General features: G+C 39.8%; 2 protein-coding genes across 4 annotated transcripts; one reads left to right on the forward strand and one right to left on the reverse strand.

Annotated features, from left to right (window-relative positions):
- The first annotated feature begins 3,378 nt into the window (after nt 1-3,378).
- On the forward strand, nt 3,379-17,276 carry sgsm3 (small G protein signaling modulator 3). 2 transcript variants are annotated; one of them, XM_085270939.1, is made up of 22 exons: nt 3,379-3,605; nt 8,761-8,829; nt 9,021-9,106; nt 9,855-9,918; nt 10,553-10,764; nt 10,887-10,994; nt 11,223-11,366; nt 11,490-11,685; nt 11,815-11,960; nt 12,159-12,392; nt 12,530-12,712; nt 12,894-13,049; nt 13,148-13,202; nt 13,683-13,732; nt 13,931-14,083; nt 14,175-14,245; nt 14,472-14,520; nt 14,657-14,742; nt 14,848-14,970; nt 15,184-15,244; nt 15,363-15,434; nt 15,954-17,276. In XM_085270939.1, exons 2-21 carry the CDS (start codon nt 8,823-8,825, stop codon nt 15,432-15,434), a joined length of 2,256 nt encoding a protein of 751 aa, XP_085127065.1. In that variant the 5' UTR covers nt 3,379-3,605; nt 8,761-8,822; the 3' UTR covers nt 15,954-17,276. The 2 variants fall into 2 exon arrangements, with proteins under 2 accessions (XP_085127065.1, XP_085127064.1); XM_085270938.1 differs by lacking the exon at nt 15,363-15,434 and having other exon boundaries at nt 3,380-3,605.
- A 919-nt stretch (nt 17,277-18,195) lies between these two features.
- Nucleotides 18,196-26,487, reverse strand: gtpbp1 (GTP binding protein 1). Of its 2 annotated transcripts, XM_085270940.1 has the most exons (14): nt 26,015-26,487; nt 24,390-24,501; nt 24,072-24,252; nt 22,267-22,450; nt 21,852-22,016; nt 21,594-21,717; nt 21,321-21,435; nt 21,093-21,237; nt 20,818-21,000; nt 20,498-20,633; nt 20,116-20,294; nt 19,762-19,923; nt 19,434-19,484; nt 18,196-19,286 (listed from the first exon to the last, which is right to left on the reverse strand). In XM_085270940.1, the coding sequence occupies exons 1-14, from the start codon at nt 26,207-26,209 to the stop codon at nt 19,170-19,172; spliced, it is 2,049 nt and encodes a 682-aa protein (XP_085127066.1). In that variant the 5' UTR covers nt 26,210-26,487; the 3' UTR covers nt 18,196-19,169. The 2 variants fall into 2 exon arrangements, with proteins under 2 accessions (XP_085127066.1, XP_085127067.1); XM_085270941.1 differs by lacking the exon at nt 19,434-19,484 and having other exon boundaries at nt 26,015-26,483.
- Between the last annotated feature and the right edge of the window lie 222 nt (nt 26,488-26,709).

Consider the following 26,709-nt stretch of genomic DNA (forward strand, 5'->3'; position numbering starts at 1 on the left):
GAAATTAGTTGCCGTTGCCACATGTAGCCCCAGAGCCCCTGCCTTTACCTTCAATCTTCCTCATCACATGATAAGCCCTCAGAGACTGGGGTAACAGCTGTATGAAAGCCCCACGATCCAGCCCAGGAGAACCATTCAAGCTAGGCTAACCTGACCTTATGAATAAGTGATGCAAATTATCCCAGAGGCCAAATCATGCAGGTTACATAAACCTGTGCACTGTACTTAAAGTGTGCCTTATACATTGCCTGCACAGCAGTAAAGACTTAGACATGTTATAATTTTAAAAGTTTCAGGTTAGTTCAAGCTGAGGCTAAATTCCTGTAAAATTCAATGTGGACATAAGTTAGATTCATCCACTGCAATATTATATATATAGAACAATTAAAAAAAAAAAACATAACCCACACATATACTGTATCCATGCATATAAATTAGTATGCATGAACAGAAGTAATGCATGTGCCCATTTTCACGCACATCAGTGCATCCTTGAATCCATGCGCACGTGAGGGCACGCAGACCTTTACGTTTACAATCTAATTTCCGCACATATGGCCCACTTGCATAGTTAATTGTATGCTGCCTGATGCAATGCAACAGCGCTATCTTCTGTCCTGAAAGATTACTGCAGGACTGCAGTAAATTGATCCAGAGTGAACAAGTGGTCCTTTCAGAGTCTTTTTTTTTTTCTTTCACCTATCTGATGTTAACCTGCTGATTCATCTGGATCACTAAACTCTGTCATCTAATTCAATGAACATACCAGTGCTCATGTGTGTGTGCAAGACACACCCACATGTGCAGTAGAAGCTGTAAGTTTCTAAAAACAATATATCAAGGGAAGGAAAAAAACTGTCTCTTCAGCCCACATGTTCTCTTCTTCCTCTGCTTTCTGTGTTTGTACAGCTTTGGTCCTTGCCTTACTATTAGCCTAATCATTCCCCTCTTTTGCTTCAGTTTCACACACACACACACACCTTTTTAAGCTAAACCTCTTCCTCATTCTCCTGTAATTTTTCAGCTCATATTTGCCTTTTCGCAGCATTATTTTTCCACCCGTCCGCCCTCTGCTCTCCCATCTATTCTCCCACCCTGGATGTACCTCGATCTCTATCCATCTCCTTATTCCTCCCCTTGCAGCTCCCTTCACCCGTCTCTGCCTCTGCCTGACGTCATTGTAACTGCAGAGTAAGATTCAGAGCTTGCTCGACAGTGGGCATCATTCTATCAAGAGTGACAGAGGCAGTCAGACCGATGAGCACGGGTAGAAGGTGGGGCATTGAGAAAGAGGTAACACAAAAGGGACTGAGCCTCGCCCACACTGCTGTGGCATGTCGGGTGAACACACTATGCGCACTATTTGGCCAGGCAGATTGTGGGCAAGGTCGGCAGCTAGAGCATTTTTAATGATGTGACTCACTCTGGCATGGTGAAGCTAAGCAATGTGAGAGGGTTAGAAATAGAATATAGTGTAATACTGATGTGTCAACATACAGCTAGAAAAGGGGAAAGGAGACTTGTGGAAAAGAGAGATTGATGGAAGGGTATATAAAATTAGTTTTTTTTTTTATGCTGAAGACTTGCTAACTTTTGTTTATATGTATAAATGTGTCTGTAAGCAAAAAAACAAAACAAACAAAAAACAAAAAAACCAACATAAAAAAAGACATGAAGACCGCTGAAAGTCAGGATGAAGCTGTGAAAATGCATTTGATATACAGATGTGTTCAACACTTATAAGATCATGGGTTCACAGTCAGAAGGATGTGCAATATGAGTTTTCATACACACACACACACACACACACACACACACACACACACACACATGCACACACAGATAAGTAAGAAATTAAAATGCAGTGGCACAGTCCACATTCTCAGCTACAGCATCAAAGAGCTTCCTCTCAAGTTTCCTCTGAGATGGGAAAATAACTGATCGTTTGGTTTTAGCATTCATTTAGCCTGGCTTCCAAATACTTACATAAAATGTGCAAGGTGCCATCCCCAAGTGCCAGTTTCCTCTAAGAGTACACAGCAAAGATAGTTGGCTGGCATATGGAGATGGATAATAGTGGATGGTGGGAGATGTGCGCTTTAATGTTTCCACAGGAATCCTCACTGCAGTCTAGTGTTTTAAAAAAACAGCAACAACAAAAAACTATCCAATAAATAACAAGTATTACCAGGAGCTGTATGAGGATAAAGCTGAAAAGTGCTTGTATGAGAAGAACAGCACGTGCCTTGAGTTCTGTGGGTTACATTATGCAGATCATATTAGCTTTGTTAATGATTTTGTAAAGAGGTAAATCACTGACACTGACAGTGGCACCAGCAACTTATAAACACAGAAGCCAAGCAACTGCTCTGTGGCCCCGAGAGCCAACAAACTTCCCCTCTCCTCGGTAAACACCCAATGGATAAACTAGTTGGCATCTTAGAAGGAAAAGAAAAGGACCACATGGATTTAAAATGCAACAGAGCATCACAAAGCTGATAGTATGTTCAAATGTTCTGATGTTATTTATGTTGTTATTTATCATTTCAGATTAAATTATTATTATGGAACTCGCTGAGAGGCATTGACGTCAAGCTGTGGTTTGCATGCTCATCACTCAGAATGCTCATCACTGTAAAATAAAGATGAAGAATATTGATATAAAGGACAAAAGCATGAATCCCTTTAAAAAATAATGAAATGATGATTAATGATAGTAAACTTGAAATACTAAACTAACAATAACTAAATCTGAAAGACGTTATTAATGTTAAAACGAATTCATTCGAGAGGGTAGGAGAAGGCTTTTGTAAAACACAGCCATCTTGTGGAGTAGTCATGTAAGAGCAACGTGATGTGGCTTCAATCAGCAGCTAATTAGATTAAAAATTAAGCTGCTGTCTAATGCTTAACAATATTAGAAAGAAGGAAAGAGAAGGGACAGTGGAATACGCTGTATTGTGCGTGAATACACTTTAATACCAATAAGAGTAAATAAATTAAATAAACATTAATTACTGTGAAATAACAGTGATATATGCAGTGACAGTTGAGGTTTCTCATTTGCAGTTTCTGTCTTTACCTATTTTTAAAGAGGTTTATTTGAAAAAAAAACCCAAAAAAAAACAACTCAAGCAATTGGAGTTAGCACAAACTCCCATAACAGCTACTGGTTGACCCGTCATGACTAGCACTGTTCTGAAACGTGTCTGGTTGTTTTCGTAGCTGGTCTGAATGAGGTAAGGGAGTATCAAAAAAAAGAAAAAAAGAATGAATGAATGAATGGAACAAAAAAGAGATACGTCGTGTGCCTGCGTCACCTACTCCCCACCTGCGGAAGGATATTTTTGACTGAGAATTGTAGTTCCGGGATCTGGCGCTACTTCCCACGATGGAAAAGGAACTGGGAAAGCCTTACAGGGCGTAAGAATACGTCGGAGTTACACGTCGCCACTAGCAGGTGCACAGTATTGGGAAGTCTTACGTCCGAGGCGAGAGATGGCAATGGCATAGCATATGGCGTTTTCTCTTTAAAACTATAGGGGAAAAACGAAAAGGCACGTCCTCCAGAAACCTTAGCGTGCGTTCGCTAGAATAATGTCACGGTAAGTTAATCGGACAGGCCTTCCGTGGTACACCGTTTTGCACCTAACTACTAGCTAAAAGCTAAACGTAGCATGTTTGGCTAACAGCTGACAAGTCAATATGAATGTATGAGCGTTAAATTTCATGGCTTATTGTTTGATAACATTTGTGGTGTTGACCAAATGTGTTGTCCCTGATGGGGGTGTTTTTTAAGGAAAGAAAATGTTGTGTTATTGTCTCGTAGCTGCAACTGACGTCAGCTGGGGGTTTGACGTAACAATAATTGAATCATATCTGAGCATTGTGCTTCATACATATCTTTAAGTTAATAAAAAAAACTGAATATTCAGTGAGATTTGTGTGTGTGTGTGAGTCGGTAGCATCACGTGTGGTCTACCATTAACGTTTCAGCATTTCTGGGTCAGCTGAACGGTTTAACGATGACACATACAAAGCTGACAGATGCTGCAGTCTGTACCAACACAACAGATGATTTACACTCAAACGTGCCTCGTAGTGCTATCAGACGCAGGAGAGTCACTTGTTGCCTTATGCATAACCTTATGGCTTACTGACAACAGAGCTTGGGTGTTGCAGATAGATGTTGACAAGAGTGATGCAGTGCTTTTTTGTCATACAGCGCCTATTCCCTGCAGGTTCTTGCCTTACACTCCATTGAAACGAGGAAGTAAGGGTATTTAGACGGGAGTTTCCAGCACTTTCACTCAAAGAAGTGGCCTTCCACGAGCATCCCTTTGCGTGTATGTGTGCGTAAGTCTAACTGAGACTATAATTAGATGCGATGCATGCCAGTGTGTAAGAGGGGAGACACACACAGATGGACTGCCAATGAGACTGAAGGTGTGCGCCTGTCATTCTTCAGCCAAAGCTAGATTTGTTGGGCACAAGGCAGAGATGCTCTGGCATACACCGACACCCTTTTTTTTTCTTCTTCTTCCTTTGGTGAGGAGGCGACATGAGTCACCAATGTTGTGGTTAGTGAAAGGGACAGCTGGGGGAGGTGTAAGGGGAAGTGGAGTGGGTAGAGCTGATTGGGCAGGCTGATGGGGCAGCACAAACTCTAATTAGAGTAGAAGTAAGAGCTTCCTTATAGTGTTTAAAAGGAAGGGCTTTGCTGTGCACGATGCATACTCTTGGCCTGTTTGCACAGCAGGATGTTGCTTGTTGGTGTTCTTACAACAGGGTGTTGACCAGTGTGTGTGCAAACACTTGTGAGTACAGCCACACCTCCGCAGTGAAAAGGATGTTATTTTGTTTGGAGAGGAAAAAAGCATGAAAGACCCTTTGTTATAGGTCCAGGAAGGTCCTCAGATGAAGTGATTTGATTTGTCTGTGCTGTTTACATCCTTGGGAGAACAAAACTGTAACAAGTTAATGATTTCCATTTATCACATGCATGTGAGAGCATTAACTTCCAAGTCACCTTAGTTCTGTTCATTTCCTGAAAGTTGTGACTTGTTTCTGCCCAAGTTTTGCCTTTCTCGACAAAATCTAAAATACTCGATGTGTTTTATTAATCACATGCAGAGTCACAATCGTATTTTATGTATCCGTGTTTGCAAACTTGGTGTTCTTCTTTGTAGTATAGAGCGCATTCTGCGATGACTCTGAGAATAAGGATTGATATTATGAGAATAAGGATTCATAGTGGGTTACTCAGAACTTGCTCGTTATGTTTGTTTCGGGTTTGCGGACGAATTTTGCTGTCAGATTACTGATATGTGCAACAGTTTGCAGGATGGATTTTGTAATGTTTGGTTTTCTTTGGCAGGTGTTTAAACTGTTAATGTTCTTGTAAAGGAGATGCTCTAAAATCCCAGGCCTCCCTCAGTTAGACAGAGCTTCCCTGAAAACACTTGGCCGTCCTCCAGACCTCAAATTGATTTCTCATCTCTTAAGTCCTAAATCTCCCTTCATGCCGCAAGCCTGCTGCTAGAATGAATCATTTTGGCAGCGTGTTTGCATGCAGGCGAGCCTCTTTTCACAGGTTATGGTTGTAGTTGCTTAGATTCCAAGTAGTGGTTTGTCTTACTGATATACTGTATTATTTCTTCTCTGGGGCAACAACTCGTTTGTTGTATTTGCCCACAAAACATCTATCAAACACAAACCATATATAGTGTTTTACTATTTGTATGCAAAAGACAGAACTGAGACTCGAAATCTTCTTAGATGCTAATGGCAAGAATCCATCATTTTAGAGGGATATTTGAAGTTGTCCAATAACCATATATCGGCCATTACACATACATCTTCCTGATATGCCTATGTGACTTGTACTTTGTTAGAAATGCTGCAGTGATTACTTAGAAAAATTGAGCCAGAATAATCGCACAATTACTCCAAGAATAGTTTTCTAGCTTTCTGTTTTGTAAAGGGTAAAATACAAACTGCATCTTTTCATTAAAGTCAGATTTCATCACAAATCCTCCAGAAAAATGTTGGGTTGTTCCCAAGCACAGTGCTGTTTAAATGTACACACAAAGGCTGTAAATAAATCAGTGTCCTCTAGACCATTCTGACTTTAGAAAAATGTCCTTTTATTTTGTTGTTGATTGTTTTGTTTTATAGTGAGCAGAATCATGGTCTGAATGCCTTAAGGGCGAAACATATACAGACTCTCTGTAGACTTCTCTTGTTAATCTTTTTGTTTTATTTATTTATTTTATTTTATTACATTGTTATTAGAGTGGATATTATACCGGAGCAGACAGTGGGTGAAGGACAGGTTCACCCACTGCAGTTACATAGTGTGCAAAGTGTGTGAACCTGAGTTAAAGTTGTGAATATTAACCTGTGGAAACACCATTGTTAATGATAATATCTAAAACACAGAAAGGCTGTACTGAGGTTAACAACTTTGTACCAACAGTTAGATGAGATCATGGTATTTGTCGCAGTGCTGTAGAGGGATGGCCCACTTTGCTCCCCTTCATTGCCAATATTTGCCATGTAATTTATTTATATGCTTAAACAGTCACTTTTTTAGCTTTAATGCAAAGGCTAAAATCTTGCAGACAAAAGCTCATAAATACATGGTATGTTAAGTCTTTGTTGTGTGTTTGTAGGCGCAAGTCATTTTATGGTTTTCTCACAGAATGTTAATTTTACCCCAAGATGTGCGCTCTACATTTAGAGCATCACAACACACATTTGTACATACACAAAGAGTTTAGTAGAATAGTTAGCCTCTGGTAATTACAGCAGTCATATTGCCTTGAAGAGAGAAACAAGAATTCTCTTTATCTCGTGGTTTTTTGTTTGTTTTTTTTTTGTTTTTTTGTTTGTTTTTTCTCCTCTCTGTGTTTGTGCCGAAGCTCTGCATGTCCTGGAGTTCGTTCTAGAAGAAGGGGCACTGCCTTGCTTGTTACATTGTTGTTGGTCTGTTGGACAATTTCTTTGTACTTGATTGGTTTGAAGAATGGCGTATTTGTTTAGCAGTTAGGTAGGTTTACATTAGAGCTGGGCGATATGAGATTTTTTCATATCACGATATGTTTTTTTCATTTCAGGCGATAACGATATCTATCACGATATAAGCCAAATAACTATATTTGTAAGATTTAAATGTGCCGTTGCTCACAAGTAAAATGTGAAATAATCAGCAGCTTGTTTTTATTTATTTATTATATTATTTATTTCCCATAATAAGTTCAACAGGGTAGATGTACTTAAGAAACATGAGACTTTTTCAGATAAATAAAGGCAAATATTGCAAACTACACAAAAGGCAGCCGCTAAAGCGTTTAAGTTTCAAAATAGAACAAACGAAACAGACTACTAAATTGTCAATTCCACTTAGAAACAAAATATTAATTCTAAAAATAAATCTTAGTTTGTGTTACAGAAGAACAGACAAAACTGACTAACTTTTGTCAATATCAAATAAACTGAGAACTAAAAGGAAATTCTCAATCTCTCCTTGTTGTATAGCTTAGCTTTTCAAACAGTTTTAACAGTTACTTTAGTCTGACAAAAGCCGAATGACGAATTAGCGCTTCCAGTCAGAGACTGAGGCTACGTCCACACGTACACGGGTATTTTTGAAAACGGAGATTTTCCGTTTTCGTTTTAAAAAATAATCCCGTCCACACATAAAGGCAGAAATGAAGGAAAACGCTGCTATGAACATGCCAAAGCAGCAGGTGGCGCTAGATTCCTAACCGTGCAGAAATGTTGGCCAATCAGAAGTCTAGAAGCCTCGGTGGGAAAAAGTAAACAAAGCTGGGGCATAGAAGCAGAACCGAGTCGTATGTGTGGAGGGACAGTAACTGTGTGTGTATATGTAAGCATTTAAATACTGCAGAGAGTAGAATTAACAGTATTGTAGAAGTTAATTTCACCGAAACAATAACATGGCGCACAGTGTGACGCATGCACCAGTTTATTGTATTTCCAGACTTGCTTTCGGCACAATTTACAGTGCACGCTACTCTGTTTTTTGTCAGACTTGAAATAGCCGAAATACCTTCACACTACGGAACTTCTATGGCTCTTCCGTTCGACAATCTCTCCGGCGTTGGAACCATCATCTGTTTTCTCTTCGGTCACGCTCGGTTGATTTTTCTAGTCGGCACACTCATTCCTCCATTACCCGCTGGCTGCTTCCCAAACAAACACACATGCGGCTTGGCACTTGTGCTGTACGTAACAAGTCACGCGACGTGACGCTGCGGCTGTGATTGGTTCGGCTCTGCGCTACTTAATTTGGATTGGCTGATCTTTTTTTTTTTTTTTTTTTTTTTTTAGAGGACAAGAGCGGCGAGGTCTATCGCGATAGCTTAATTTCTCTATCGAGTAAAAGTTATATCGCGATACATATCGTTATCGTTCTATCGCCCAGCTCTAGTTTACATTATAGTAACTTGGATAGTATCAAAATGGACTGAGGTCCTGAGTAACTGATTATGGTATCCGAAGGATTTCAAACATTACAGTTGCTACTGAAACAGTGAAGACAAACACATTTATAATGTTTGCTAATTTGATGTGGTTAGTGGTTGTAAAGGTCATTTATGTGTCTGGAGATTTTCCCACAAACATACGGAGTGCTGTCAGCTGGAGGACTGACTAGCTTCAGCATCGTTCTGAAATATGCAAATGTTGACGATCTAAACTGCCAACTGATTCTCAGCACCTGTTTCTTTCCTATAGAGTGGCTATCTGCTGACTTGTTTACTCCCAGGTGTCCCACCATATTGAACTCAATCATCAAAATGTCAGGTATATTTGCAAAATGTAATTTCTTTGCAGAACTTTGGAGTGTGTGTGTGTGTGTGTGTGTGTGTGTGTGTGTGTGTGTGTGTGTGTGTGTGTGTGTGTGTGTGTGTGTGTGTGTGTGTGTGGATTTAGCAATAGAAAGATGGATATAATAAGACCTTTTTTCTTTTTTTTCTTTTTTTTTTTTCTTTTAGGTACCTACACACCAGCTCCTGGTGGGCCATTCTCGGCTCTTACCCCAAGCATGTGGCCCCAGGACATTTTGGCCAAGTACCATCAAGTAAGAATATGGTTTCCCACATTGTTGATAAAACAAGTTTCTTGAGAAATCGAACATTTCAGATTTTAGAAATTGAGAAAAAAATATTAAAGGCTGTCACAGATCTACATCCATCTTTATTTAGTTTTCTTCAACAAAAAAATGGACTAATCAAATGCTTGCTGCCTACTTCAGTTAAAGATGTGAGTTGTGGAGGTTAATAAAGAATATATTAAAAAAATTAAGTGCATTCAAGGTTATGGTCCCACAGTGAAAGAGGGGTGGAATTCCCTTTAGTGTTTGCCCAAATCAAAGTGAAATAAAAGTTTTTGATTGTGTATAATCCATGAATTGGTTTGGTATGAATATCAGTAGACTTATCGTTTTTGTTTTCTGTGTTCTATCAGTTTCATTATCAGGTATTTACGACTAACCTTAAATATTTAGTTTTTAAATCACCAATTAAATAACCCACAGGTTTGTATATAATGTATCTGAGGTTACTTTTAAATTGAGAGGAAAAACGTAGTTAAAATGTGTTTTTGTGCTGCCGGTTTATATCTAAAACATCTACTGTAGCCTGTTTGGGCGACGGTAACGTTGTTCAGCAAAAGTTACCATGGTGATCTCATCAGTTTAAAACACTGCTCCTTTAATGGCACTGAAACCATTAATCTCACTTCTTTATAGCCACGTTTGTTTGATATAGTCATGTTTCTACTATGAGATGTTCACCGATTAAATGCATGTCACTGTTTTGTTTCTGCAGAAAGACTCTTCACAGCAGGCTGAACTCCAGTATGATGAATTTGGCTTTAGGGTGGACACAGAGGGTATTTCATTTATCCATGTCTTCTCTTTTGCTCTCTCTCATTCACACACAGACAATTCTTTTCTGTCTTAAAACTTTTTTATCATCATTTGGTGAATCGCAGTAGGGAAAAATTTTGTTTTTTAGATATGAGCATAGTAGCTCTATTATGTAGGTGAAGTGCATGTGATCTCAGGGTTTTTCCAGCCTTGACCTATTATGACAATGAAGAAGGCTATTTATTGAATCGTCTTTGAGTGTGTATTTTGAGTTTTAAACCCCAGAAAAAGGTTTTGTTAATCTATCAGCCAAATTTTAGTGATTTTAAAAAACAATCCAAATACACACAATTATGGTTCCAATGTCATGAATGATGAAAGCAGAATTCTCTGCTTCTCTGAAGTGTGCTGGTTGACAACTCATGCAAAAGTAGACTACTCTCTCCAGTCCTCCTGGAGACTCAGCTGAGTTTGTTTTAAGTGAAGCAGCTTTCATATCTCTGCAGTGAATGCCCACAGTATTGTAGCTGGTACCATTTTCCATTATTTTGTTCTCCTTAATCCAAGAGTTTGTAAGTTATAACAATTTTAATATAGAGCCTGCACAGATAACAAACTAAAGCTGAAGTTAAGGCTGAATATATTACTTTCTCTTAGATGGTGGGGAGCCTAAGTCTTGGCTGGGCACTGAGGGCTCGCCCCAGCGTGAAGACCCCCAGCAGCGACTGCGTTGGCAAGCCCACCTGGAGTTCACCCATAACCACACAGTAGGTGACCTGACCTGGGATCTTATTGATCCTGTCCTTCCACGCTCTGAGCGTTTGCATTCCTTGGTGCTAGGAGGAATACCTCATAGTATGAGACCACAGGTAAGCTTTACCATCAGTGTTGTTTCTTGTAGCATTGACTAGAAGTCTAAAATACTGTTAAAGCAAGCTAGTTATATAGTGATGTTACTGAAACATCGTTTTTTTTCCCCCTCCTCTCCTAGCTTTGGATGCGTCTGTCTGGAGCCCTTCAAAAGAAGAGGACCTCTGAGATCTCTTACAGAGAAATCATCAAGAACAGCTCTAATGATGACACCACAGTTGCTAAACAGGTAAAATGCCTAACTGTATAAATGTGTGAAGACTTATTATTGTAATTATTATTATTAAGTTCAAAAAGTACTGCCTAAACACAGTCAACAAATCTGTCTGACACATTTGGAGATTAGACTTCAAGCATTAGGGTGTTTTGCACTATTTTTCTTCATTTGCTCTGCAGAATCCTTAAAGATCTTTCAAATAATAATGGGATGATCCCATCTTAATCTTTTGTCCCTCAGATAGAGAAGGACTTGTTACGGACTATGCCAACCAATGCGTGTTTCAATAGTCTGACCAGTGTTGGAGTGCCAAGGCTGAGACGTGTACTGAGAAGCCTAGCATGGCTCTACCCTGACATTGGGTACTGTCAGGGCACTGGCATGGTAAGAACACATACATAGAGAGTCTGTCTGATCAGTTACATTACTCAGAGCAGCTGATTCAGCATAGAAGGTATTCTCCTCTTTACGCTCTCATTGTTTCTCATATCTGTCTCATCCATCCAGGTTGTTTCCTGCCTGTTGCTCTTTCTCGAGGAGGAGGATGCACTATGGATGATGTGCGCCCTGATCGAAGATCTTCTTCCTCCATCTTACTTTTCCTCCACTCTGCTGGGCGTTCAAACGGATCAGAGAGTTCTCCGCCAACTTATTGTTCAGTACCTGCCGGCCCTTGACCGCCTTTTGCAGGAGCATGACATAGGTAGGATCAAGCATCAAGAAAGATGATGAGAGTTTAGTCCTTGGGTTGTGGAAAAAGGGTTGTGAGTTGCACCCTATACTGTACATTGTATACAGTAGGTAACATCATCTTCTTTTTTTGAACATCCAGAGTTGTCACTGATCACATTGCACTGGTTCCTGACATCATTTGCCAGTGTGGTGGATATCCGTCTGCTCCTAAGAATCTGGGATCTGCTCTTCTATGAAGGGTCACTTGTGCTTTTCCAGGTGACACTGGGCATGCTCAAGATTAAGGTTAGCCACAGTACTTCTGCTGAATCTCAATAGCCTCTTGCAGTTTGTATTTTTCTTGAATGCTTTACATTTATTGTTTTCTTTAGTCGGTGTGTGCAGTTACCAATTCGATTTTTTTCTTTGGGGGAGAGCAATTAGGATGGAAGATTAAGCCATCATCCTAATCCTAATCTTATTTAATTTACTTCTTTACTCCAGGAGGAGGAACTTGTGTCATCAGAGAACTCTGCATCCATTTTTAATACTCTTTCGGATTTGCCGAGCCAGCTGAGAGACGCACCTGCAGTTCTAGGGGAGGCTATGAGGCTAGCAGGGACACTCTCCCAAGAAACTCTGGAAGCTCACAGACACAAGCACCTAGCCTACATCCTAAATGAACAGGCACAGCTCAGCAATGGCAACAACACAACACTCAACACCAATCTCAACAAGGTCAGTCATTATAGTATTGGCATAATTTATTAGTCATGTGGTTTAGACAGGGAGAGTAGGAGTTGTATATTTACTTCTAAAAATTTTGTTAAACAAAAAGAGGGGAAAAAATTGAGATTTTATTGATAAATGTTTAGGTGGTGAGGAGGCAGTCGCTGCGCAGGAAATCCACCCTGACCTCCCTGCTTTTTGGGGAGGATGAGGCAGAAGCTCTGAAGTCAAAGAACATAAAGCAGACTGAGTTGGTGGCCTCCTTGCGAGAGGCCATAACCCGCATTGCAGAGCACTTCCATTGTCTGGATCCACGCCACTCCAGCACTGTGAGTGTTTATGTCCTGTTCTGAACTACCAATCAACCAAAATAAACAGAGCATCAGCCATGCTGTACTTTCATTTGCTGTCTGTAGCATTATAATACTTCCAAATTGTGGAATTAATTTTAAGATTATTATTTTCTCACATTTTGACTTCATATCGATCCGTTCCATTTTTTCTGTCTAGGATCTGACTCCAGACTACTCCATGGAGAGTCATCAGCGGGATCATGAAAACTTTCTTGTGGTATCTCGCAACCGACGGAGACGAGCAAAGGCTTTGCTAGACTTTGAGCGTCATGATGATGATGAACTGGGCTTTAGAAAGAATGACATCATCACTGTGAGTCATAATTTACAGAAATGCTGGCAAAAAAGAAGCACAGCTTTAACGCCGTCTGGTCTCTGTGTCTCATCCTGCTGTATTCTTCTGTCGCTCAGATTATTTCGCAAAAGGACGAACATTGCTGGGTTGGTGAACTCAACAGCCTTAGAGGTATGTGGGATTAAAAAAAATCTATATATATATAAATATATATATATATATATAAAAATATAAAAAAAAAAAAAAAATATATATATATATATATATATATATATATATATATATATATATATATATATATATATATATATATATATATATATATATATATAATTTTTTTTTTTTTTTTTTTTTTTTTTTTCTATTTTTTTAATATAAAGAGCCAAAAAAGTTTTATTGATCTAGCACATTTAAAATTTTAAAAAGCTGATCCAAAGGCAGATGTATTTACATTCCACATTTAAAAATGAAAAACAAAGTAAAGAATTATACAAGTGATAATAATAAAAATGTGCAAAATAAGTAAAATTGTGTAAAAGATATAGGAATCAAGTTAAAGTAAATGCATAAGTAAAATGTAACAATAGAAACAACTGATATAAAAGATCAGTAAGTGATTATCTGCTGTATGATAAATTTTGTCTTTAACAGGCTGGTTTCCAGCAAAGTTTGTTGAGATCCTTGATGAAAGGAGCAAGGAGGTATGCACATTCTTACGTTATTCTCTTAATTAAAGCTAAGCACTTTGAAATTGTCCAGTTAGCTGATGTTTCTTCCAGTGTTCGATGTCATCAACTATGCACCAGGTTTTGTCTTTGCTTCTTTATTATTGTAATGTCCTGACTGTCGAATCATACAGTGTCTTCAACAGTGATTGACGATCTCGTACATGTCTTCAGTACTCACTAGCAGGTGACGACTCTGTGACAGAGGCAGTGACAGACCTGGCCAGAGGGACTCTATGTCCAGCTCTGAAGGCTATCTTTCAGCATGGTCTGAAGAAACCATCTATACTTGGAGGGCCATGTCACCCGTGGTTATTCATAGAGGAGGTAGGAAAACGTCTTGTCATCATAGTACCATGTATCACACATGCGTCTGTCAAACTGACAATTTAAATTAAATCCTCTTCTTTTTACTCAGGCGGCCAGCAGGGAGGTAGAGAGGGACTTCAATTCTGTTTACTCAAGGCTAGTCCTGTGTAAAACCTACAGGTGAGGTGTACATAAAGTGTTATTCTTTGCTATATTAACCCAAATTGTAATGTTCTCCACGGGCCATCAGGGATGCACTTGACTTTAATTAGCATTGCATGATGCTTTGTTAAGAACATAAATGGGCCATTTACCGTTAACTGTATGCTCAGTGCACTGTGTGCTTTTTGCACTACTGCTAGTAGAGATTTGGAAGTAACAAGTGGTTGTCTTTGGGATTTACCAGGTTAGATGAAGATGGAAAAGTACTAACGCCAGAGGAGCTGCTTTACAGAGTGAGTGAACACTCTATTTATTAATAACCAAGTGTTTTGTCAGTAATATGAGGCTTAGCTTCTAGTCTGTAAAGTTGCCGTGTAGCACTGAGGACTGATAAAGTGCATGACTGTTTCCCTTTGATTACCTTCTCAGGCAGTGCAGTCAGTCAACATGAGCCATGATGCAGCACATGCCCAAATGGATGTCAAGTTTAGGTCTCTTGTGTGTGTTGGCCTGAAGTAAGTTTCATCACACATGCATGTGGAATTGAAATCATCGAAGTCACTCTGTAGAATCATATTTTCATACCGAGTCTGTCTGAATCTTAACATGTTTCTCTTCAGTGAGCAGGTGCTGCACTTATGGTTGGAGGTGTTGTGCTCCAGCATGGCGGCTGTAGAAAAATGGTATCACCCATGGTCATTCCTTCGTAGCCCCGGATGGGTTCAAATCAAGTGTGAGCTCAGGTCAGTCTGCTCAAATCATGGATGGTTACCGAGTGTTAAATTCTTGAAGTTGGCTGTATCTTATCCACGAGCCATCTTTTGCATTTTCCACACAGAATTCAGTCGTGTAAAAACAGGAATATACATGTGAAAGAAGCTTGAAGGGTAAAAGTTAAACAAAGTGAAGCTGTGTATCAATCAGGATAATGATTAACAAACTTGTTTTCTCTTCAGGGTCCTGTCAAAGTTTGCCTTCAGTCTCTCCCAAGATTGTGAGCTTCCCGACAAAAAAGAGGTGAGTCAAGGAGCATGTGACAGCTTCTCAGTATAGAGCGGTTGTGAGCCAGTCTTACTATCAAGGACGACTTGTTAGAACTAAGTGACGAAAAACATTATGACTTATACTGTTTCAGAAGTCTGCTATTCTGAAAGCAGAAGTTATGGAAGTGCTGGTTCAGCATCACCTCTTTAGTTGGGATCTCTAGGTAATGTCGCTCATCAAACTATCGGTAGATTCGCGTAGGTATTAGTGTTCTTTGTCTTCTTTTACCCTTCATTTTCAGAGTGAGGTGGCACATTTGTAGAATAAATCTTTGAAAGAAGAAAATTTTCCATGTCACTGTAGAAGTAGACTAGAAATGGCAGTTGCTAGTGCTATTAGTGACACGCTGCCATCTCCTTCCTGCAAGTCAGACTGTCTCCTCTGGGGGGAAAAAAGCTGCATCTCTATAAGATCTACTGATTTCACTTCTATATTATTATGCTGACTGTAGATACTATAGTCATCATGTGCGGTCAGTATCATGATTTTTTTTTTTCCCCTTCAGACTCCAGATGGTAACTCGTTGTGTTGTTTTGTTTTGTTTTTTAATTAAGGCAATATTCTTTTAGGCAGATAATAAAACATATTTTCATTAAAATTGCTGATTAGTGTTTCTGTCAGGTGATGCATTACTAACTTTTGACTTCAAGTAAAAGCTTTCCACATTTCATTTATGTCCCAGGAAAAGGAGCAGAAGCCACTGAAAGAGGGAGTGCAGGATATGTTGGTGAAACATCACCTGTTCAGCTGGGACATTGATGGATAAATGTGCAGCAAAAATGGCTGAAACCTACAACTTGGTCTCAAAGTCATAGCTTAGCCCTTTTTTTTGTTTTTTTTTGTTTGTTCTTTAAATGTTAAAAAAAAGTGCAGAGACAAGAAATCTAGACACTACTGTCAGCCTGCTAAAAGAAGTGACTACTTCACCAACCGGTTCACCCTCTCATCCTGTGTCAGTTTTGGACAATGGTAACACCCAAATGACTGAAACTCAACTGGCTCGTGTTGGCTGAAGCATGTGCACATCATTGTACATAATTTAAACGGATCAATACCCAGTACTGGAGGTTTCACTGCAAGGTTTAAAATACATATATATCTAATATATCTATATAAACATCTTGCACACTCCTGCCACAGAAAGAGTTTGGACAGGACAGACTACAACATATGACCGAACAGCATTTTTTTTCAGTACCTGAAGCTCATGGTGCATGAGTGGGTGAGAAATACAATCTATTCTTTTGTTCTGTTCATAATGTTGCCATGACGAACACAAGTTTTTGTAACCTTATCCTAAATTTCATCCTCATCATCCTTTAAAGATTTAAGGCCAAACTAGAACATTACTAAACACAAAGCTGTAAAGTTACAAACTATTTTCAAGTGGAATGTATTTTACCTCAGTATCACAAATTCCACAAAATACTTCATTAAATGTTGCACATGCCAAGTAAAGCCTTGTGAAGTTGTGATATAAAACTATGGGTATGTGTGCTACCTAAGCAGTGGTAGTAAAACGTCTGTCTTGTATAATATAATGTACATGAAGCAGATAATTTGTGTTACACCTATATATGTATAAAAGATAACTACACATACAAGTCTATACTTTGTAATGTTTTTTGTATATGCTTGTGACTATATGTACCATTAAGGCAATTCAAACATAGGACTTTTTATCTGTATTTTACCAGACTGATCTCTAGCTTTGACATAAACATCCAGAAATAAACTGTATCAAGTTCAGTGAGCTGTGTTACATGTAATGAAACATGTTCATTACTGTTTTTAAGACAAAGGTTTTGACTTTGTTCTTTTGATTTTTATCCCTTAGACTTAAAGAAAATACTTAGAGCTGTTTCTTAGGTCTACATGACTTTTTACTTAATTGTCAAACTAACAGTTCTTTCTTTTCACTAATATCATTTACAGTAAATAATATTTCACCAATCCATAAGTCCTGCTGTACAAAATTTAACTAAAGATTTACTGAAGAAAAACATCTATTCTCCTGGCAAATCATTTTTGCAAAACATTGAGTTACCCCACATTTCTTCTTCTTACTTTGCTTCCAATGAAACAGACTTAAACTTTTCTGAAATGGTCTTGAGCAATAGTTTTGCAGACATAAAATAGCCAACAAAGTGAATCCATCAGCCAAAGGTTTGCAAGGTGTGCAATCTGTCCTTAAGAAGATTGACAAAAGGGGCACAAAAGAAGTGGCAGGTCTCAAAAATGACAACAGAAGAACAGTATCTGAAAGTAATTTTTCTGAACTAAGAGGGGAAAAAATTCCAGCAAAGACCTGACAGGGCTAGAGTTGCATTTGGCTCTGCAGTTGATTCATCTACTGTTCACTGAAGCTTCATCAGAAATGGTCTCAAGAATCGCTGGCTGTCAAGAAGCCATTTTTGAGGAAGGGAAACTGGCAGAAAAAGCCTGGGGTTACACAACAACTGGACAGAAAGGCAGTGGCAACAGGTCTGATGGAGTGATACCTGCACATTTGAAACGTTTGGTACATAGGAGGTCTGGAGAGAGGCACAACAGTGAGTGTCTGCAGGCATCTGTAGAAACTGGTGGCAACTGTAAGGATTTGACCTGCACTTCAGCCAGTGGTGTAGGGGATCATGTCAATATTGATGGATTTATAAAGCATTAGTACCATCTGGAAAGCATCTGTCAACAACCTCAACATAACAATGATTTTGAATACAGTGCCCCCAAAAAAGCACATCTGGATAGAAAAACACAATAGAATGCTGTCAGTCATGGATTTTTCTTCCCAGAGCCCAGGCCTCAACATAGCTGAAGCAGTGTGGGCTTGTCTTGATGGAAAATGAGGGGTTACATCCATGCAAATAATATTACTGCAAATAATGTCAGAAATATTGAAAATATGGAAACACAATAGCCAGCACTGTTGAAAAGTTCAGTAAACTGTGTTTATTAATGGTTCTTTTCTTGTAGCAAGGGATTTAAAATGTCACAATATGTCTACAGCAACAAGCCATAACACATGGGATATGAGAATTACAAGTAGCACTGCAAGTACGGCAAGTATTACAATCAGTAGCAGCTGCTGAAGTGAGAAACTGTGCTGTATTGGTACTAACACTATTATAAGGTTTGTATATAGACCGACGATGGAAGAATGACGCATACTACTGAATCTAGGTGTGCAAGTGAACTTATCTCAAAAGATAAAGACCATCCAAGAGTAAATGTTCTGCATGTCAAATAAATAATTATAAAACAAAACAGCTTATATTTTCTGTATACCTAGAATCTTAAATCAACTCTGCTACATTTGTGATTTGCATACATTTTGTACATCATTCCAATCTGTAAAACTAAGAGGCAATTAATGCTGTATAAATAGTACAACTGTTTATCATTGCAAATACACAGGGAATTCATGGGTGTCACTAATAGCTGCTCGTAAATATAGGTATTGGACCCTTGTCTTGGGTTTATCCTTCCTCCCTGCCCCTGAAACTGAGCCAGAGGACTGTTTTCAGACACGCATAAAATATGGATAAAATTAAATATATTCATCATCCTGAGTGAGGCTAACCTCAAAAACCACACTGCTTTCAATCACCCAAGCCATTCGAAATGGTAAAGGCAGCTGATATTAAATGCTTAGGAGGTGTATGCTTTTAGTGTGAGACATACCCCTCTGTGTTCCCTTTCAAAAATAATTAAATAAAAAGTATGGGACCTGGTGTTAAAAAAAAAAAACAAAAAAAAAACAGAAACCCAATAAAACTAAAAAAGGCGAGGAGTAATAAGACTGAGGAGAGTGTCTTGCTCCAAACATCTGCTTCCTTCATGGTGTGTGGAATGAAGACACTTGGTGGAGTGACAGGAAGAAATGGGACCCGTGGGCTTTTCAGCAGCTCCCTATCCCCGATGAGGAAGGCGCTGCTGTGGGGTTGGTGCTGCTGTTCTGGCCTTTTCCTTTGTGCCTCTGGCCACCCCTTCTCCTTCCACCACCTCCAGACTTTGGCTGTAACGTAGATAGAACGAAACCGCTCAATAAGGCAGTCGCTGCACTGCATCACAATGCCAAAAACAACAACAAATGCAAAGACCAGAGTCCAGTCTCCACAATTCAGCCTCACTGTTGCTTTTGTTTTCTGTCAACACAGTTTACCTTGTTCTCTTTGTTGCCCTCCTTTAACTGAGGGTCATCATCTCCCTCTCCCTTTGAGAGCCAGCCACGAAAGCAAAGGAGATGGAGAGAGTGTACAGGAGTGATGTGGGTGAGTTAAAATTTAGGGTGAAATATTACAAAGCAGTGTATAGATTCACAGACAAGATGTTACATGAGAAAAAAAGAGGAGGAGGAAACAGAAGTTAGAACAGCAACTTCGAGGTAAGTAATCAGAATCTGAAGAAACGCAGGAACTGCACTACTGCGCACACACAGAATTTGTACATACAGCATACAGCTTTAGTACTTTTAATGACTTGTGACTCACCGGTTGTGTCGAGTTGGAGGCTGCCGGTTGAGCTGCTGCTCCCACGTCGTCACCGGACACCACGGTGCCGTCCTCTTTTCGCGGCGGCGCCTTTTTGGTAGACTGCATTTTGATTTGTGGCGGTTTTGAGTTTGATGGCATGTTATTGGTGGATTGCAGCAGCTGAAAATGATATGAGACAATACGTTAGTCCCAAAGAACTATCTGTGAGCACATAAACCTACAATGATTTCTACATTTTGGACATAATCTTAATATTATTTCCAACTACAGCTTTAGAACCTGGCTCATGATCCTCAGATCGCTGTAGCATTAACTCAACATAAACCTTCAGCTTCCAGAAGGCTTTGCTACCTTAGTGATGGTTCCTACAGCTTTGGTGCGCCCCTCCCTGAACACAAGCCTCTGGTCACAATGCAGGTACTCGGGGGTCTTGATGAAACGGAAGTGGACTGAAGCCTTGTCGCCTGTTCGTAAGCAGTCTCTGTTCATGGACAGGATGGTGGCAGTCTGCCTTATGCTGCCACAGTGGACTGAGTGTTGGGGAATATATACGTAAAGGAGAATGAATTGATGCTTACTGTGGTTGTAAAATGACCATTTCAGTCCCATAACATTTATACATACAAATGTTCAATGTCATTTAGAAACTTTGCTATAAATCTTTGCTGAAATGTCCTGCCTTTGCCTTAAGGTGACTCTAGAAACACACACAGAGCGTGTCACTGCTACTCACCCATGGCCTGGTATCTCGGGGATATTGTGGTGGGATGATGCAGCACCAGGATCTCAGCCTCAAACTCCCAAGTTGCCTGTGGGTTTAGCCTCGGGGACACCATTACCATGCCTTTCCTTATGGACGAACGCTTGATCTTTGGAAGGAAGCATATGACAAAACATGTCATCATTTTCACTGCCCTTCTATTATCAAGATGAATAACACTTTTCAAGACCAGCAATAAGGCCTAATGAGTAAAAAAAACTGCTAACATTTAACTGACCTATGCAATGCCAAGCATCTGCACTAGACAGTGGATGATTTTATTATTTCTCTACCTTTTTAAGAGCAAACGAGGCAGTCTGGCCACCTCTGACCTCCTTCACAGGCATTCTCTTACGGTGTATTGATTTGACAGCAATAGAGATGAAGCTCCCTAGAGGATCGGGTCCCAGCAGCATGGTGTCATTCAGGCGTATGAGCCCACGTAAAGTAGTTCCCGATACTACAGTTCCCACACCCTAAGACATAAACAACACATGACCTGTTTTTTTGCATTAAATTTACATGATAAAATACATTAGGGAGAGCAGTTTATCAGTGTTCATAGTACCGGTACAGAGTAGGTATCATCTATTTGAAACTCAGCAGGCTGATCGTCCCGGTAGGATGTCCTGGAGGAAAGCAGGTTGAGAAACATCTTAAGCAGGTCCATGTTCTCACCGGTCACATTGGAGATCTGAAAGATGGGGCACATCCTGGGGGTGCACAACAAACACACGTAGCTTACAGTGAGACATTGTCTTTCTGCTGCTGAATCTCGCAACAACAGACCCAGTACCTCTCCGAACTGAAGTTTGAAGCGGTGACTATGACGTCGTCCTTGTTCTGTACCAGGACAGGAATTTTTCTACAGCCTGGGGACTTCAGTAACCTCTGCAGCAGCTTTAGGGTCTCTGATAGAAGGAAATGAAGAACACACAAGTTATTTAGTTGTTACTGTAATTTTTTTAGCACGTGAAAATGCAGATAAACAGCATATAAGCTAATAGAAGATGTATTTTTTGCATAATAAGGAAATATTGCAAAGCAAATAAAACCCCAGAAGGCTTACCTTGCAAGATGTTGGCTGGGCACATGTCTATCTTGGTTACCACTACAAACACAGGCACGTTCAGAGCTAAAGCCAGGCCCAGGTGCTCTTTGGTCATTCCTACGATACCTGCGTTACTGCCCACCTGGAAAGGAACGGAAAAGTGAATTTTATTCCTACACTTGTATGAAAAAGAAAAAAAGAAAACGATTTTTGGGACATCATGGATATTGTACATAGACACGCACACCATCTTCCCTCCCCCTCCCCCTTTCTGACCATAAGCATGCAGAAGTCTGGAAGGTGTCCTGTCATCCCAAACACTGTGGTCTTGAGGTATTTCTCATGGCCGGCCAGGTCTATGAAGGTAATGACCTTAGAGGACTTCTCACAGATTTTGGTCCAGTCCAGACTTCCTCCATGACTGTCTGGTTTATTCACCACCTGGGAAGCAAGTACAATAACAGAAATCCTATGTAAACATACAGTCTTTCATCTTCCATCAACATTTTCTGTAGATCCTCCATATTACTATTAACGTTCACCTCACCAAACTCATTTCTTCTCACACTTATTTTAACAGTCAACATATTTCAGCACCTCATGACTCAATATATGAACCATCATTAAAAACACGAGTCATTTTCAGAGTTACACTTCTTTTAGAAGTAAAGCACTGAGCATACACACTCACCTGTCCCTCTTGGTCAAACCCCAGGATATCATTGCCCACACTGCTGGTCCTGCCACTCTCCATCTCATGCTTGTGTCTGAATAGTTTCTGGCGGGCAAAGCCCCTGCCGTTGTCCAGCTCACCATGTGTTAATACTCCCAGCAGAGTACTTTTACCAGCATCCACATTGCCCACCACTGCAACCCTGAGAGACACAAGGATACCATATAGGTTGAAAAAAGAGCCCTGGATGCTTCAGGGAACAGAATAGAACTGAACAGAATAACTTTCATTGTCCAAACTGGTGGAAAACTGTCAGTTATCAATTCATACTAAAAACTGATAATTATCAGCACACATTCATACACACACATGCATAAACCATTGGTAAAGTTATAAAAATATATTGCAGCTTATTATTCATCATACTAATTGAATTTGGTACAAATCATCCTCTATATAGCTTTTTACAAGCCAGAGGCATTCTATAACATTGACCTGAGTGCAATTCAGATTCAGTCCAGTTTGTTCCTACTTACCACAGTCAGGCTACCACACCAGACTGAGTATTGAACATGAGGACGATTTCAATCAAGCTGACATTTACTCTTTCCAAAACGTATTCGCTAACTTCAAAGCCTCTTAGCTTCCTCATAAGAAACAGTCTCTGACTAACTTTCTTATTGATGTAATCAGCATTAGCTGCAAAATGTAATTCCTTATCACAATGTTTTCCCAGATACTTAAACCTATTAATGACTTCCACAGACTGAACAGAAAATGAAAGACCTGTTTTAGGGCCTGTGTAATTCAAGACAGGCTCTTTTGTGTTGTCAATGTTAATCAACAAATAGAGAGATTTATAGCATTCCTCCAACCTACGCAATGATGCAAAATCATCAGGGTTGGTATTCCTATGACCGGGACCAACAAGAGTTATATAATCAGCATATTACACCAGCTTCATATTCCCATCCTGTAGCTGTACATCATCTATATAAAGAGAAAATAACAATTGGGATAAAACACACCTTTACAGGTTCCCCGTATTACAAATTATTTCATTAGACAACATGAGTAATACAGACCTTCTGCGAACAATAAATTTCAAAATATCTAATCCACTGTTACCCTCTTATTATTTGTTCTTGCAATAAAATGTGTCCTTGTATTAAAGGCTGAAGTCAGATTGACAAATATAATCCTTCCCTGATCAGCTGTTTGCTGTAAGCGATGTGTAACTGTATTAAGTAGTATCAGTGCAGCGTCTTTTGTGCTCCTTTGTGACTTGCATGCTAACTGCATACAGGCCAACTGATCCATAATAGCTAAGGTGAGGTGTTTTTTAAGCACTCCCTCCATATAATTAGACAGCACACGGGTCAAAGCCACTGGACAAAAGTCAGTAAGGGATTTGGAACCCGGCCCTGGGATTGGTTTAATTACAGAAATCTTCCATCATCATCACACTATCATGATCGTAGCTTATGTATGTCTGTATGTTTGTTCCCAAAATCCTCCTAGATGAAACCTAGGTTGTAAACCACCTAGAGTACCAATATTCATAACATCTACAAGGTGATTTATGACTATTATTATTATTATAAATATTTAGCTTAAAATAAACATTTCTTTAAATTTCCTTTAAAATTCTCAGCTGTAATTGTACCAAGTGTGCATCTGACTTTTTCCACACCCGAGGGGCCTCTGGGTTTTTTCAGTAGTTTATCTGATAAAAAATTGAAACAGTCTGGTCAGGACACATGTCACCTGTACTGAACACACTGTGCACTGTTGAAAGTAAGTGTGACTTCATTACTGCTCACCTGACCTCCAGGAAGTCCAGCTCACCCACACGCCTCCGTATCAGATAGTCACGTACCAAACCGGCAGCCTCATTGCGCTCCCGTAGAGGGATCAGGTCAGCATCTAGCTGCTCACACATGGAGTGAACTGTGGCTACTGAGGCCTCCATATCTTTCTCATCCAAACCCCAGTCACCACCATCTGCACAGGAGGAGAACAAGAACAGATGTGTTACAAACTGTTACAGAGTGAATAGGTGAAAAGGCGGAAGAGAGAGACTCGTAATTTACACTACAGTATCCTTGGAATTTGGACAAGGGCTTTTATATATCTCTCACCTGAGCCCATTCCAACCACATAAATAGTCTCTCCACATCCCTCTTCCATCCTGTCTCGTAGCTGCCGAAGTAACGAATCATACTGCTCTCCATTTGGGCTAACAAGTGCCAGCTATTGGGTTCCAGAGAGGGGAAGAGAGAAAACATAAAGAGTAACACTGGCCATGAAATTGTTAAATCAAATATTCTTCTTCTAATAACAGTTAATAACAGTCCCGGGAGAGACTGCATCAGGTAAGGTTGTTTAAAAAAAAAAAAGAACAGGCATTGAACCAAACATTATTACTTATTTGGGACATTTTAGTTTCACTGGAGGACACTCTCATACCCTGTAAGCAAAAAGAAATCTGAAGGGAATGGCAGGGTCGAACGCATCACCCAACATGCAAACACAGCTGCTTATTTTCTCATGACATACCGCAAGGTTACATGAACACGGTGTTGTTATCCCTGCTGATATGGACCTAAAAACACCTTGAAGTGCAATGCTTTTTGTATAAGAAGAACCTGCTTGTTTTATGTTCATTTGTTGTGAATGTTGGCCTGAGTGTGTAAGACCTTGGGAAGAGTAGCTAAGGATGAGCGTGATGCTCATGGGGACCCTGATTAAACAAACATTTTTTTATTATTATTTGCTAGTTTTTGTTTCTATCTTTAAAAGAAACCAGAACAAACACACACAAAATGAAATAAGTGAACTATTGAGGAAATGTAGTTTAGGTCCAGTAGTAGCAGAAACATACTTTACTTAGTGGCAGTACATTGCTTTCCCTTTAAGGGCGGGTTACAAGTGTAATAGTACTATCATACTTTATACTAAGAGATATGCATTTGGAGCTACAAGGGCTGTGTTAAAGGCCTGCTAGATGAATAGTACCCAGTGGACTGGGTTATTGAGAAGTTGCTACACAGAATAGCATATCAGTTGCTAACATGCTGAAACTACCAGGAGCCAAAAGTCAACAAGGGACTGCCTACCTGATGCAACTCTGTGCAATGTGTTTATGGGACCAAAAAACACCATTGTAACGTGCAATTTAATACCTGTGGGCAAAGACATGATTGCTTTCACTCTTACATTCAAACATTCCGGATTACGTCAGGCCAAAAACTCTTTTTTCATGCTACAAGTTTCGGTATTTAAGAGCAACTTTCAGTTGATCAGAATGGTTCAGCAGCACATATAGCTACAGCCAACAATATATATCATAGGTAGACATTATAGGCAAAACATGTCGGGTATTTTAGCTGGTACCCTGGAAAGCCGACCATATTATCTCATTGTTCTTTATTATCCCGTATGTTTTTGTTTTGGGTTCACAAACCGTTAATAACAGATGAACCATATTCACTTGTTTTGAGAAGTGCTTCTATGTCCAGCTAACGTTAGCGCCGGGCTCCGCTGCTATTTTAGCTGGAACTGCTAACACTTGCTAGCTGTTTAGTGTCAACAAAAGCAGCTCGGTGTCCAGAAAAATCACTCGTGTGTTATATTTGGTGCTTAAAAATACTCCGTAGCTATAAAACGTTAATTACATAGCTGTAGAGGAGAGGCGCATTATTTTTCTCATTCATTCATTCACTGACAGCAGCAGCTAGCATTAGCTTGGCGAGCTTAGCTTTACCTTGCTAGTAAAGTCAATCCCCCGATCCTCGGGCTCGCCATTGAGCACGTCTCCATCCTCGAAACACTCATCCCCGGCGTCGTCGCTGCATCCTCCACGGTCTGGAGCAAATATACTCGCCGGGACTAAAGCATCGGCCAGCGGTACGGAGCCTGGGCTAATGCCTGGCTCATGCGCCGCCGCTATTGATGCCATTTTTATGCCAACTTTGCAGTAATAAATTGCAGGTTTTCTAAACTGTTGTGATGACGGCTGGCAGGCAAACACACACACATATACACACTAACCGGTGCACCTCGAGCTGTCAATTCCAGTATTAGTTAGATATTTGCTACGCTACAGTTAATGACGTTAGCAAGGGTCTCACCGCGCTTTAACTAACATTAAAATAACGCTTACTTATGTACCGTCTGTCCGCGTTTGAAAATGAAACCTACCAGCACCTGAATATTAAAAAGGAGGGCGTGGATAACCGTGTGTTTTGACATCATATTCACCAGTAGAGTTGAAGTCACTGGGAAAATGTTAACAATGGACCAATACCAGTGAGGGGGTCGTTCATATGATTACAAGCTGGATCAGCCCCTCACACTCAGAGGGCAACAGGGCTCTAATAGCACGTATTCCTGAATTACATGTGCAATAATAACAGTGTGCAATACACATACACTTCTTCTTCTTTTTTATACTAAGTT

The sequence above is a fragment of the Mchenga conophoros genome, linkage group LG4, assembly GCF_057382185.1.
Source record: "Mchenga conophoros isolate Kocher_MC1m ecotype Shallow Benthic linkage group LG4, M_conophoros_male_GT1.1, whole genome shotgun sequence".
NCBI classification, from domain to species: domain Eukaryota; kingdom Metazoa; phylum Chordata; class Actinopteri; order Cichliformes; family Cichlidae; genus Mchenga; species Mchenga conophoros.

What these genes read in the sequence shown, in the direction of transcription:
- sgsm3 (XM_085270938.1), top strand. An exon ending in CTTTAGGGTGGACACAGAGG is followed by an intron (nt 9,919 to 10,552) that starts GTATTTCATTTA and finishes ACTTTCTCTTAG; the next exon opens with ATGGTGGGGAGCCTAAGTCT. An exon ending in TGGGCATGCTCAAGATTAAG is followed by an intron (nt 11,961 to 12,158) that starts GTTAGCCACAGT and finishes TCTTTACTCCAG; the next exon opens with GAGGAGGAACTTGTGTCATC.
- gtpbp1 (XM_085270940.1), bottom strand. Translation starts at nt 26,209, where the DNA reads ATGGCATCAATAGCGGCGGCGCATGAGCCAGGCATTAGCCCAGGCTCC. An exon ending in TGTGGTTGGAATGGGCTCAG is followed by an intron (nt 24,253 to 24,389) that starts GTGAGAGATATA and finishes CCTCCTGTGCAG; the next exon opens with ATGGTGGTGACTGGGGTTTG. An exon ending in AGGGCAACAAAGAGAACAAG is followed by an intron (nt 19,287 to 19,433) that starts GTAAACTGTGTT and finishes TCTACGTTACAG; the next exon opens with CCAAAGTCTGGAGGTGGTGG.